This window comes from Globicephala melas, chromosome 17 (genome assembly GCF_963455315.2).
Source record: "Globicephala melas chromosome 17, mGloMel1.2, whole genome shotgun sequence".
In the NCBI taxonomy this organism is placed as follows: domain Eukaryota; kingdom Metazoa; phylum Chordata; class Mammalia; order Artiodactyla; family Delphinidae; genus Globicephala; species Globicephala melas.
Window position 1 is genome coordinate 71530352 of NC_083330.1, and position 14197 is coordinate 71544548.

The 14197-nt window shown below is 48.9% G+C and overlaps 1 protein-coding gene across 1 annotated transcript in view; it reads left to right on the forward strand.

The window, feature by feature from the left end:
• Nucleotides 1–3219: 3219 nt before the first annotated feature.
• Nucleotides 3220–14197, forward strand: part of TG (thyroglobulin) — a 241822-nt gene continuing 230844 nt past the window's right edge. The window contains exons 1-7 of the mRNA XM_030875854.2: nucleotides 3220–3286; nucleotides 4279–4387; nucleotides 5698–5795; nucleotides 6932–7135; nucleotides 7500–7659; nucleotides 13404–13510; nucleotides 13984–14127. Of these exons, the coding sequence (XP_030731714.2) occupies nucleotides 3220–3286; nucleotides 4279–4387; nucleotides 5698–5795; nucleotides 6932–7135; nucleotides 7500–7659; nucleotides 13404–13510; nucleotides 13984–14127 (889 nt within the window). The remainder of the gene's footprint in view (nucleotides 3287–4278; nucleotides 4388–5697; nucleotides 5796–6931; nucleotides 7136–7499; nucleotides 7660–13403; nucleotides 13511–13983; nucleotides 14128–14197) is intronic.

A 14197-nucleotide genomic window follows, 5' to 3' on the forward strand; every position in this document is an offset into this window, starting at 1 on the left:
TGTTGCGAAGAATGTGTATTCTGCTCTCGTGGGGTGGAGTGTTCTGTGAATGTTGATTAGATCCTCTGGTTGATGGTGCTGTTGAGTTCTTCTGTGTCCTTGATACATTTCTGTCTAGTTGTTCAGGTTGGGTCATTTTTATTGTTCTGTCTTCAAGTTCATGAATTCTTTGCTCTGTTCCTTCTACTTTATTGTTTAACCCGTATATAAAGTTTTTAAATTTTGGTTATTTTATTTTTTAGCTCTAAAATTTCCATATGGTTCTTTTTTACATCTTCTGTTTCTTTGTTCGTGACTATGCCTTTACTGAAACTGTCTATAGTTTCACTTGTTTTGAGTATGTTCATCATTGTTCGTTGAAGCATTTTTATGATGACTGCTTTAAAATTCTTTTAAAATAATTTTAATATCTGTATCATCTTGGTATTGGCATTTGCTGACTGTCATTTCTCATTCTAGTTGATATTTTCCTGATTCTTGGTAGGATGAGTGATTTTTGGTTAAAACCTGGACAGTTCGGGTGTGTGTTAAGAAAATCTAGATCTTATTAAATCTTCTGTTTTAGTAGAACTCTTGATATCACTGAGGTGGGAGAAAAGGGACACCACCTCATTGCTGTTCGTAAGGATAGATGTCCAAATTCTTGCTCCATCTCCATTGCCCCCTGACAGATATCAGTTGGTTGGGTGTGGGAGTTTAGGCTCCCCTGTCGGTCAATGCTGATGCAACCCTAGCTGGGAGGTTTGGCATCCTTACTGTTGCTGGCTGGGAGTGGGTGGAAGTTCAGGCTGCCCATGTGGTCTCTACTGACCCCACAGAGAGAGGGGGCTCATTCCAGCCCAACTGGGGTAAAAATTCTGGCTTCTCACATGGCCTTTCAGTCACCACCCTGGTGGGGGCTTGGAGAGCCTCCTTAACTTGGCAAGGGTGGAATTCCCAAGTCTCCCCCGCTGGCTTTTGCTGGCATGGGTTGGGGTGGAGCCACAGTGTTTTCCTGTGAGGGTTGCTGGAATAGAGCAATTATTGTCTAAAAGTTTTCTGTCTTGCCAGGCTCCCCTTTCCTGGACCTTTGGCTCGAAAAGCTTTTCTCGGGGCTTTTTTGGGGGTCTGTGCTTATTGGCATTTCTGGTTGCTGTCTTCTCTAACACCCAGTCTGAGATACATGAGGCAAAATAACATTCAGGGAACTTGCTACCATATTGTTCCTCTGGTCCTGAGGTTGCTTGATGGCTGTCTTCTTCTATCCATCTTTTAGTGTCTTCTTCTGTTTGTGTTACATATAATATCCAGGGGTTTTAGATGTACTTAGCAGGAGCAATAGGGAAAAAATGTGTCTATTCCATCTTCTGGAAGCAGAAGTCTAGTTCCAGGAATTTTGATTATTGCTCTGGCAACCAAGGAGAAAGAGGAATGTGGCTTTGAGTCACTGGTTATGTGGGAGATGAGAGTAGCTGTCCAAGGCAGTGGCAGGGGACCCAGCAGCATGGCATCAAGCGGAGCTCTAGGAGAGATGGCTGGTAAGTAGTTCTCTGTGGTGGGCCAGAAAGAGTGGCATCTGATGTTTGTTTTGAAGCAATTTCCTCCTCTGGATTCCAATTATTCTCCATTTCCCCCAAATCCCCAGTAGGTGCTTATTATACCTAGCACCCTAGTCTTCAAGAATGAAGGAGATGAAGGAGAAGACTAAGTGATTGAATTAGGATCGAGGAGGGAGGGAGAGAGAGGTGACAGGACCAGTGGTGAAGAGCCTGCCAGAGTGATGGAGGCCTGAGCCAGGAGCAGACTAGGGGAGACCAGACCAGGGCACTGCCACTCAGAGTTACCACAAAAGCTTGTACGTCCTCCCAGCTCAGGGGGAATCAGGTGAGAGCAGTGACAAGGAGCTGAGTCATCATGAGAAACGGGTTTTCATGGTGAGGAGGCAGCGTCTTGGTGTGGTTCTCTCCAAGCTTACCGCTCCATCGCTTGGGTGGAGAGAAGCACCTCTCCTTCCAGGTATGCGTCATGCTGACTCTGAAGGAAGCCCATGTGGCTCTGGCTCACTGGCTGCACGCTTTCACCCTCATTGACTCCACTCTGTTGCTTGCCAGAGGCCAGACCAGCGAGAATGACTCAGCACACAGGCTGACCTGTGCAAGGTCCGTGCATGCGTGTTGGGGGTGGTAGGAAGCATGGTGAGTGGGGTTTCTGGTAGACCTCTAACCGTGATTTCAATGTTTTAGAAAACTCGTCTGCTTTAGAACACCTGGACCTGGAGAGATGGCAGGGGCTGCAGAAGGCTACGCTTATTATATTGTTATAGGGTCTCCATAGCATGTGTAGAACTACCCCGTGTAATGGGGATAGCAAGGGGCCACACGGGGGGAGTTCTAATTTTCCAGTAAATGCGAACACACCTCCTCAAATCACCTTTGCCTGAAATCTAAGTCTCGTTGTTAGTTATCTCCCTGACCCCACGGCCAAGTGCTCTTCAAGACCTGCCCACGCTTCCTTCTGAGCACCTGTGGAGGGAGCCTCCATCCCCTACCCCTTCCGGTGGAGAAGCAAACGGAGAAAACACACTGATGTGCAGGCTTCATGTGCAAGACACAGTTCCTGCTCTTTTTTGGTTGGCGACGTCCAAAGTCCTGGGACAGAAGGGAGAGGAGGATAAATATGAATATGAATGTGTGTGTGCGTGTGTCTGGCTTCTCTCACTAAAATTCGTACAGTCTGTATTAATGGTTCTGCCTTTTTTGTCCTCTGCCATATCCTCATTGCCTAGAATACTGTCTGCTACACTTTTGGGCTCTAAAGAAACATTGTTGGAAGGAAAGAAGGAAGGGAGGGAGGGAGAGAGGAAGGAAGGAGGAAGGAAGGAGGGGGAAGGGAGGCGGGGTTGCCTTTCCTTCATGGTGGGCCTGAGCCCGTTGCCCAGAAAGCCGCAGAGCTTTGGCCTTTACCCCTGAAGATGAATTTTGAAGCCATGCCCCCCAGTTCTCCTCCCCGACAGCTGCACAAGATTCTCATCGCCCACTGGCCACATGAGTGTCCTCAGAGGGAGCAGACGCAGGTGGAGGACCTCCTCGTGGCCAGCAGAGAAAACAGGGCGGCGCTGCTTCACTGAGCGCCAGTGGCGGGTGGGCTGGGGGCACCCCCGTCAGCTCTATAAAGGCTCCCTGGCCAGAGCCCAAGGAGGCAGCGGCTTCTACCTCTTCGTGCCTGGAAGGGCCCAGGAAAATGGCCCTGGCCCTGGCGGTCTTCAGTTTGCTGGGCTCAGCCTGCTTGGTGTCAGCCAACAGCTTTGGTGAGTTCCGAGCCTGAGGCCATGGAGCGTTGGGTCAGGAGGGAGCTCTCAGGCCAGCCCCTTGTTAGCCAGGATTTGCCCCAGGGCCTTGGAACCTCTGTGATCTCATTTAATCCTCACAGTGTCCCTAGTTCAGTTACTTGCTCTTCCCTTTTCAGATGAAGAGACAAAGGGTCTTGAGAGGGAAACTGGATGGTCTGAGGTCACGGAGTCAGTGATTTGTGGAGAGGAGATGGGAAACCAGATATTCCTCGTCGGACTCTAGCTCTCCCCCACCCCACCCTGTTGGCAAATTTTGGCATTGCTGTTGTTTTTTTTATTCTCTTAGAGATCTCAAGTACTAGGTTATCCGTGTGGGATATTTGAGAAATAGCAGGTGGTGAAAAACACAAATCTACTGGGGGCATGAGATAGACCTACGTTCCAGCTGCGGCTCAGCCACTTAGCCTGTGACTTCGGATAAGTCTCAGCTTGCTTCCTCGCTGGGAAAGTAAGCAGTTGTGACTGATTTCTGCATAAGCTCCTGCATGTTACACACATTCTCCATGGAAAATAAGACACATGGGAGTTATTTTGTATTCCCATGCGGGACCAGGAAGGTGCTCTGTCCGCAGGGAGTGCCTTGGTAAATTCAAGAGCATCTCCTTTATGGTGTTCTGACCTGACCCAGCTGCTCGCTGGGGGAACGTGCAGTCCAAGGGTTCACTTTGAATCCTTCTCCTGCCAGCTGTATGATCTTGAACAGAGGACATTCCCTGCCCAAGTCTTAGGGCCACATGGGTAAGGTGGAGATAATGCCTCCCAGGGGATTACGGGAGCCAATGTCATAGTTGGAAAAAGTGTGAGTAGCTGCAAAATTGCAAGTTAGAACATACTTGATGATGGTGCTGGAAATAAAACCCGGAAGAGCATCTGTGCCTTTAGGGAGCCCGTCTCTCTTACTGGAATCCAGACCAGCAACTCCTCTCTGATGAATCACTTCCTTTGTGCAGAGTACCAGGTGGACGCCCAGCCTCTCCGTCCGTGTGAGCAGCAGAGGGAGGCGGCCTTTCTGAAGGGAGCAGACTACGTTCCCCAGTGCGCTGAGGATGGCAGCTTCCAGTAAGGCTACTCCAGCCATGTGGACTCAGGGGCCTTGGAGGCCTTAAAGCACATCTCATTCCTGTCCCCCGTCCACCCTTCCCACCCTCCCTTTACTCTCCTCCTTGAACGTGAGATGTGGCTACTGTCACCTGGAGGGTGCCTGCCACTCAGATCCTCAGACTAATCAACACTGAGTCATCTGACCCAGAGTGCCCCAACCCATGCTCCATTCCAGCCAGAACCAAGGATGCCCCCTCCTTTCCTGCCAAAGCTTTACTTTAATAAGGGGCGCCGGGGTGGGGAGATCACATGACGGATGCTTTGGTGCCTCTTCTCCTCCCTGCATCCTCTTGATGAGTCAGAGGTGGAGGGAAGCAGGGGCCTCTGAACTCAGGTCAGTGGCTGCCTCCAAGCTGTGCTGAGTTCGGCCCTCTGGGCTGCATGACGCTGTCTCCCCACTGGGCTCTTCTCTGAAAGGGGTTTTTGGCTGCCCTCACAAGAACTTGGGGCCCGGGACTCTCTCCCGGGAGAGTGGAGTGATAACACACAGGAACCCTTTGCATGTGTTTCACTTTCCCCACGCTGTTCCAGCCACGTTTGAACAAGGGGAACTCCGTCTCTAGGGCTGTGTTCTGGGAAACATCCCTGAGACATCCGTCACCCCCCACCCCAGCTCCATTTTATTCACAAGCTTGCTTTGTGTGCCTAACGAAGCGCTTACCTACTCTCGAGAGCGAAGGCCAGTGCAAAGGCCAGTCCCTGCTTGGAGCTCTGGGAATTCTGGAGCAGAGGGGTTAGGAGGATGGTTCACCTTTGCCGCCTTATTTAATCAGTATCTAGCTGTTCTCGTGTCTCTTTCCTGGCCACGTGCAGGTTCAAGCCAGCCCTGCTCCTCCTCAGAAGGTTTTGCATACGAAGTTCTCTTTACCTGGAACACCTTTTACCTTCTTAGGCCCCTGGTATAACCCTGTCCGCCCCTCCGCCTCAGTTTAGCCATCACTTCCCCTTGGAGACCCATGGAGCGCTTCCTGAGTAACCATAACCCAGGCCACTGTCTGCCCACTTCTGGTCCACGTAAGGGGCACCTTTACCCTCTGCAGCCTCCATGGGGCAGGAGCGTGGACACCAGGGTGGCCTTTGCTACAGGGCTGGCAGACTGGCCTGGTGGAGAATGAATGTGCGGGGCTGTCACAGGTGTCAGCGCTTTCCCTTTCTGTAGTCACCTGCCCTGCTCCACACCAATCTCTTCCCAGTTTAAATGAATTAAAGCTTGGAGGGATGGAAAGGAAGAAGAAAGATACCTACCTGACTGTGTCTCCTGCCCCCAGGACTGTCCAGTGCGGGAAGGATGGAGGCTCCTGCTGGTGTGTGGACGCCGACGGCAGGGAAGTGCCCGGCAGCCGGCAGCCTGGGCGGCCTGCATCCTGTAAGTTGGCGGGGGGACCCGCTGGGGACAACTCACATCCTGGGTAGAGCACTAGGCTTGGGTGTGTCAAGGGTGAGTCTCCCCATGGGCTGCTAGATCTTCCCCTTTGAATTCGACCCTATCTCCTACAGGACTGCTGTGAAAATCAACTTGACAAGTCATTTGTTTAGCTATCGCCTCTGAATTCCCCCATGTGCCAGGCTCGGTGCCTGGTGCTAAGAAGGAAGCAACAGGGAGCAGACATCAAAGGTCTCTGAAACCAGAAAGCAGCCACGTGCACAGGAAGTGTTCTTTCACCTGGGGTGTTTCTAAAATTTGAGACTGAGGTGAAAACTTTCCTGTTAAAATGGTTGTTACGATGAGTAGTCAGAGAAAGCCCAGTCCCCATTTAAAGCATGTCACAGTTCAGCCTAAAACAAAGGTCAGTTTACACTGGTCATCTTAAAATTGTGAAACTGAGCTTGGAACCACGTATCCTTTAATGGAGCAAAGCTCTGTTTTGGGCACTGGTTTTGGGGGCCAGCATGCTGCTGGGTCCCATGCTCTCACTGAGTTCTTGTTCCTTGTCTGTAACAAGAATATAGTATCTGCTATAGGATCAACTGTGATGGTTGAGAGGATTTAAAATGCACATAAGACACCCGGCCCACAGTAGGTATTCAGTAGGAGCAGTAATCACTAACGTCACTAGTCCTCATGCACCTGAAGAAGGCAGTTGTATTTTAATTCTGTAGATAACATGAGTGGGGCACAGAGAGGTGACAGACTTCCTCAAGGTCACACAGCAAGTGTGCGGGGAAAGTTGAATTCAGACAAGCTGTCAACAGCCAGCCTGTACTCCATTCACACTGCACCTCTGCAGTGGCAGGGCTGTGGGGTGTCCCGGGGGCCCATGGGACACGATGAAATCTGCCCTTCCAAGCTCGGTCCGCAGGATGTCAGGAGAAATCCTGGGATACAGAGTTGGGCAGTTGGAACGCTGGTCCTGAGGCTGTTGCCAGCTCATCAAGCACCCATGGGCTGTGGGGAGGACTGCCCTGCCTTCCCACCTCTGGGGAGGGAGAAGGGTCCTCCTGGGTTACGACCCCTACGTCGTCCCTGCTGTCCTGCTCTGACGCCACTCTTTGTTGCCACAGGTCTGTCGTTCTGCCAGCTGCAGAAGCAGCAGATCTTACTGAGCAGCTACATCAACAGCACGGCCACATCCTACCTCCCTCAGTGTCAGGATTCGGGGGATTACGAGCCCGTGCAGTGCGACCTGCGACGGGAGCAGTGCTGGTGTGTGGACATGGAAGGGATGGAGGTGTACGGGACCCGCCAGCGAGGGAGGCCGACACGATGTAAGTCCCAGCGGCACCAGCACCCCATGAGGAGGTGGAGGCTGTGGGCGGCCTCCCATATCGGAACCAAAACGGGGTCAGGGCTCCCCGAGAAAAGGCAGAGGACCTGGCCCTCGACACAGAGAAGGAAGGGATTTTAGGAAGGTTTTATTCCTTCTGATAGTTCCATGTGGTGGACAGCAACATTCACCGGCTGATCATTAGAAGAGTAAGTAGGATTTCAAGGAGCATCTCCTGTCCCAGGCCTTAGTCCCTGTTTGGGATGCTGTCACGAGTGTAGTATGAACCCATGCACCTCCACTGCAGAAGCATACACACCTCCTTGTATGGGAGAATTAAAAATTGTTTTCTTGGAAATGTTTAGGTCCAGGGAGCTGTGAGATAAGAAATCGCCGTCTCCTCCATGGGGTGGGGGACAAGTCCCCGCCCCAGTGTTCTCCAGACGGAGCCTTCATGTCTGTGCAGTGCAAGTTCGTCAACACCACGGACATGATGATCTTCGACTTGGTCCACAGCTACAACAGGTAAGGGCTGCTGGGCCCCTGAGCGTGCTCGTCACGGGCCATCCCTTCCCATCTCCTGCCAAAGCTCCCGCTCGCTTTGGGACTGTATGCTGGGACGCGCGCGTGCTCACGCGCGTGTGTGTGTGTGAGACACGCAGCCCGTGGGAACGGACAGAGGCCTCACGCTCCTTTGCTGTGACGGACTGAAGGGCTACAGCATTCCCCACAGAGCGGGCTGGCAATAGCCATTCAGATTAAAAACAGGCGAACCTTCTGGTCCGGCCAGCCCGTGGAGATGAAAACACCACAATGTGAAGATGTACGTTCTGGGATGTCTACTGCATTGTTGTTTATTGTAGCCAAAAACTGGGAACAAAGTGGCTGACAACCCAAGGTGGATGGCTGGATAAATGTGTACCTGCCATAAATATTTCTGCAGCCTTTTAAAAAAATGCAAATCAACAATTCCAGTTGATTCGGAGAGGATTCTGCAGCCCATTAAGATAATACGATACACAAGGTACAGATCATGTAAGAGGATTTAATTTTTAGAAAACAAACATCAGACAGGTCCCTTCATGTGCATATATGATTCTATATTACGTTCATATTATGTGATCGTGCTTGTGTCCATATAGGATTAGGTGGGTGCAGAGAAAAACATGAATGAGCACATACTGTGTGGTTATCACAGCCGCCTTGAGGGTCAGGTTGCTGTGGAGAAGGGAACCAGCGGAAAAGGAAAAATGATGGCTCCGTAAAAAACATGGACCGTTTTTATAAATTGCATGTATGTTTGCACTTATCAATGAGTTTAAAGATTTAAATAACAAATATGAAAAGGGAGGTGCATCATAGATCTTGGCCCAAATAACCGGATAGCTTCTGGTTATTCAAGATGGCTACTCTATTACTGTAAAGGGCTCGCACAGACTTCAGATATAATTGAAACATTCTGAGTGAAAATAAATAAGAATATTAGTCTGTGAATACTGATAGGAATTCTCTTGGAGAACCTGAGCCTTTATGTGGCTGGCTTTCAAAACAACAAGTTTCTTTCCCTATGAGAGAGAGGGATGTGCCGGGAGAGGTCACAGATAAAAGCCTGTGACCAAGAACTGTCCCAGAGATAAGTCTCTTTTGAGCTGCATAGTGTTTTAAAAACTGGGGGATTTTAAGTAGAATCCTGTGAAATTTCCGTTTGTGTAGGTAAAAATAGTTGAACATCAGCAATTTTATATGTTCTACATAACACACAAAATTCTGAATTCCTGATTCTGAAGAACAAGGGTGAGGGCTACATGCATTGTCGCATGGCACCAAGAAGCTGGTTCTCTTTGGACTGAGCGCTGCCCCCCGCCGCTGCTCTGGGTCTCTCCGTGTCCTGCTGCCATATACCTCTGCTCCATCTGTTTGCATTACCCGCCTGGCCCCATAGCATTTGCCCTGTGACCCTCATTCTGACTCTGTCACTGCTGGCAAAGTGACCTGGTCACTTACTTCTCTGAGCCTCAGTGTCCCCATCTGTAAGGACAACACTGGCTCATTAGGTCACGGTGAAGATATGCTGAGCCCTTGTCTGTGAAACCACTGCGAAAATTGTAAATTATTATGCATCTGTGAGGAAGATCACCAGCTTCAGCAAATGTAGGTTACATTCAGCAAATGTAGGTTACATTCCCCCCCCGCCCCACAAGGCCTGCCCGTGTGCACATAGGAATCTGCAAACAGCCTGATTTACTGATGCTCATTGATACAAACCAACGTGTGCTCAGTTCAAGTTCAACTGGATGTTCACTATATACAGGGAATTTGAGATCCTTTCATTTACTTCAATATTTACAAAAATAATTGGAACTGATGGTCTCTGGCACACAATGGGGAATCTGAAGCACAGAAGTTAAGGACCCTAGCCTAGGAATCACAGTTGGTGGGTCCCAGAGCTGTCTGTCTCCTTTTACCATCCCACAAAACCTCAGTTCATCTCTGTTCCCCACAGCATAGAGCACAGAGCCTTGCATACAGTAGGCCTACAGTCATCAAAGAACTTCTTGCAGGTGCCAGCTTGAGGCACAATTCATAGCTGCTTCCACCAGAGGGCAGTCGAGTTAAAGGCAAACATTCAGGACTAAGCATCCATTGTTAAGGAACAAAAAAAGTTTACCCTTGAAATGGGAGCCTTTCTTTTATGTAAGCAAGCATGTCTCTGAGCGAATTCTGATTTAAGAAGGTCATGGGAAGGGTCAGGTGGCTGGTTACTGGAAGCCCAGCCATATTCAGGAATTTTCTGATAAGCAGACCTGGGCAGTGCCAGCCCCAGTGACTCCACTGGGGCAAAGTGTCAGGAGCCACGGAGGCTATGTGGAGAGTCTAGATATAACACCTAGGGTCGCCAGTTGAAAAAATACCGGATGGCCAGTGATATTTGAATTTCACATAAACAAGGAGTAATTTTTAGTTTCAGTACGTCCCCAATACTGCATCAAGAATTTTAAGCCTGAGTGGGAGTTGGGTATATCTTATTAACCATGAGACTTGGATTTTGAAAAGAATGGACTGGGGTCAGGGAAGAGCAGAATGGGTGCCTGGGGGTGACTCTACAAGTTCGGAGGCTACCGTACGAGTCCAGGTGAGAGGTGCTGTCAACTTGGACCAGAGCAGGTGATGGAGAGGACCATGGTGAGATGGAGTGGGATTGGACAAATATTGACTTGGTAGACTCCATGGAACTTGGTGAAGGAACATATATGGGAGGCGAGGGAGAGAAAACGTTAAGGAGGACTCCAAGGTCTGGTTTCTGGATGGATGGTACAGGAAGAGTCTGGAAAGGAAAAGTCACAAATTTGCTTTTGGCATGTTGAATCTGAGGCGATTTCTATGGGAAATTCACATGGAGAAGTGGCGTGAGGCAGTTGACCTGTTTCCATGGGGCCACAGGGAGCCTGGAAGCCTCATTTGCCAACCTGTTTGTTGTGGGTTCTTGATGTGCTGGGTGATGATTTACACTTGAACTTGGCCACAGCATTTGCCCATTTAAGGCAGGTCCTTTTGCCTCTTGAAAAAGGCAGCTGTTAACTACACTTGTTTGGCCGGTGACCAAAAGAACATGTCATGATGGGGTGACGTGATGGAGTGAGCTTTGCTAGTCCTTCTGGCCCCTCCCCCACCTTTCACATTGCCCTTACCTAACCACTAACTAGGGAAGCGTATTCTGGCGAAGCAGATTGTAGTAAAGGGCTTAAGAGCCGATGCCATTATCAAGGCTTTAGTGACCCGAATTAAATTCAGTTGGTTTCTTTATCAGTTCTCGTCCTTAGTGACTGAGCTCGTTCAAACTTCTTCAAATGCCTTGGCAACCCATGCGATACAGGTGATCCAGGGGGAAGGAGCAGATGCGTCATAACATGTGGTAAAGGGGCCTCGTTACCTGAACGTGTGAGCGACTGTGTGTGGAGACATCCTCGTGGACTCATCACCTGTTACCCTCACAGGACCCTCTGCAGTGTCTGCAGTGCCCCAGGCACTGTGGGAGTCACAGCGCTTGACTTTGAGGAGGGCTCTGCTAGTCTTCATCAATGGCGAGATGTCTGGAGGGGCTATCTGGGAGAGGGTTGGAGCATCTGACTGAGTAGGGGGTGTTGGCTCCCTGGGTCCAGGGGCACGAATCCTACCCTGCAGGTGAGCAGGACCGGACGCCTGGCAGGGCCTGACATTTTGTATCGCACGGAGCCTCATTTGTGATTTCTCTAACTCTGTGTTGGCCACAATCTGAACATAAAAGCAGAAACGCCATCATTTTCCCCTCCACTACAATTTTCCTTCTTGAGGACTCTTTTATTCTCATCCTGATAAAATCCAAAGAAAGGGAAGCATCCTTTTCCATTAGTTGAAGGTTGAGATGGGTCTCTGGGTTGAATTGGTGGAATGTGGGACTGGAGTGATTTAAACTTCCCGTGCCTCATGCTGGAATGGGCTTCAGAACCTCGGGCCAGCTGAGTGACCCATCACTGTCTATTAGATGCCAGGAAAAGCTCAGTGTCCAGCCTAGAAAGAAGAGTGTCAAAACAGAGGACTGCCTCTCAGGATATGGGGCAGGAACTGGGTACAGCCAAACACACTGCGTAACACCATTAGCAGAGATCACGTGGTGGTGAAGCCCTGGATTTGAACCCCCGTTCCCACCACTGGTTCAAGACCCATGGCCAATACACCTCACTTTTTTAACCTCTAAAATGGGCATGAAAAAAATACCACCTGCCTTTTAGGAGGGTTAAATGAATTAAATGAGTCAACATATATTAAACATTTTGCAGGTTGTCTTCTACAGATTAGTGTTCAATAAATGGAAGTAATTATGCTACTATTATTAGCACTTTTGTAATTGAATTGTCCCATGTTCCAATGAATGAACTTCTGTCATATACCTCCTGTCAGTGGGAGCAACTGGGCCAAGTGAGTTTTTAGTTTCTTTTATTCAACTCACTTAGTGTAACATTCTTTTTAATTTAACTCACATACACATAGTCATAGACCAACAACATGGAAAAAATCCATAATTCTACAGTGCGTTCATAGGTCTTGTTTTGTGCATTCATTTACATTCAGAGTAACTAATACTCGTGCACCCTGTGTTCAGGCTCTGAGCAGTTCCTGCAAATATATTCCCTTCCAATACTGGTTCATGTGCATAGGAGCAATTGTAGTATATGTACATGCCATTTTGTATTCTACGCTTTTTACATAATGTTATGCATGCATTTGTTTGGGGGGTTTACTATAATTCACTTTTAATTTTCATATCTTTGGACATTAAGGTTGTTTTCAACATTTTGCTAGAATATATTACACAGCAGTAGACCTATCTGTGCAGAGAGCTGCTTTTCTGCTAACTTATTGGTTGGGGATATATTTCCAGATATAGGTAGAAACATACTATACTTGGTTTCATAGACTTGCTATATAGGGCATACAATAAATCTCTCAGTGTTGCATAAACATGAACAAATCCTCTCTGGTTGCTATGTCATTGCCCGTGGGAAGAACTCCTGATACAGCTTTACATCACTCACCTGGGCTTCATATTACTTCCAGGATGGGGAGCCCAGCCAATTAGCTCCCTTTAGCAATTGCCGGGTCAGGCAGGATTTAGGCATCCTTTTCCTCAATTTATGGCAAGGGATGTATAGTCCTTGTTAGTGATGTCACATTGATTTGGTGTTTTTTTCAACTGTGGGACTGGGAAATGGCCTACATAAGAATTTCCTATCCTGGAATCTGGCTTCCTTTCAAGCTCTTGAAAAGTTGTAAAGGGATCTGAAGTCGTCTGATCTCCCCAAATGAGATCATCTACAATGTGTACCATATGTCTGTAAAGCACACTTGGCCCTTAGTCTCTAGGGTTATATTCTGGTAAAGGAACTTGTTAATGCAATGCTCATTAACTGTTTTCTGCCTGGTCCTATGAGACACACGCTTGGGCATAAATTGGTCAAATGCCACGAGTGAGAAAAATGCTAATTAGTGGATGACAGCCAAGCACAGCTTTATTTTCACAGGTCCAGCCTCGCTCTGGCCAAGGACAACCAATTTAGAAAAAAAAAAAAAATACATTTACTGCAAGAAGCATGGAGCAAATGGCATGAAATAAAGAAGCAGCCATTTCTTTTCCCCAGATGAAATGAGGCCACATTAATTTATTTCTACAGGAAGAGCTCATGATGACTTGCTTTTTATGAAACGGTGGTCATAAATCCATTGTCTCTTAGGTTCCCAGATGCATTTGTGACCTTCAGTTCCTTTCGCAGAAGGTTTCCGGAGGTGTCTGGGTATTGTCACTGTGTGGACAGCCAAGGGCGGGAGCTGGCTGAGACAGGTAAGCGCATTCGCCAGACCCGAGAGCCTAAATGTCACTCCCTGTCAATCAGAAACAGCGGCTGGGCTGCCCTGGATATGGAGGAGGGCGTGGCCTTCGCAAACTTTCAGGGGTGGTCCTTTAAACACAGCTGCTGCTAGTCTACGTGGTGCCTTTGCACACACTGGAAAGAGGTGCCCAGCCCCTGCCCCGACCCACCCCTCCCCTGCGCAGATGCAGCTCCAAGCGTGGCAAGTAGGACCCAGGATGGACTGCAATCTCTCACTCTCTCAGCTGTGCTCCCTTGTGCTGTGAACAAACTGTGCAACCATACACAGCCGCCCTGACTTTGAAAACCATTAAAGCCTTGTTCAGACCCAAAGCACAATGATGCCAGTGGAGGCTCTGGCCTCTTCGTATCTGTTTACGCAGCGAGGTCAGGGCCTCCTGTCTGAATGAACCCATCCCTCCAAACGCTTGCTGTCTTGGCTCAGGTTTGGAGCTGCTACTCGATGAAATTTACGACACCGTTTTTGCTGGCCTGGACCTTGCTTCCACCTTCACTGAGACCACCCTGTACCGAATACTGCAGAGACGGTTCCTAGCGGTGCAGCTAGTCATCTCTGGCAGATTCCGATGTAAGTACTAAGCCGACGGCAGATGTGTGTGTTTCTGCTAGGAGAAAACCACTCGGGTTTCAAGTCGCTG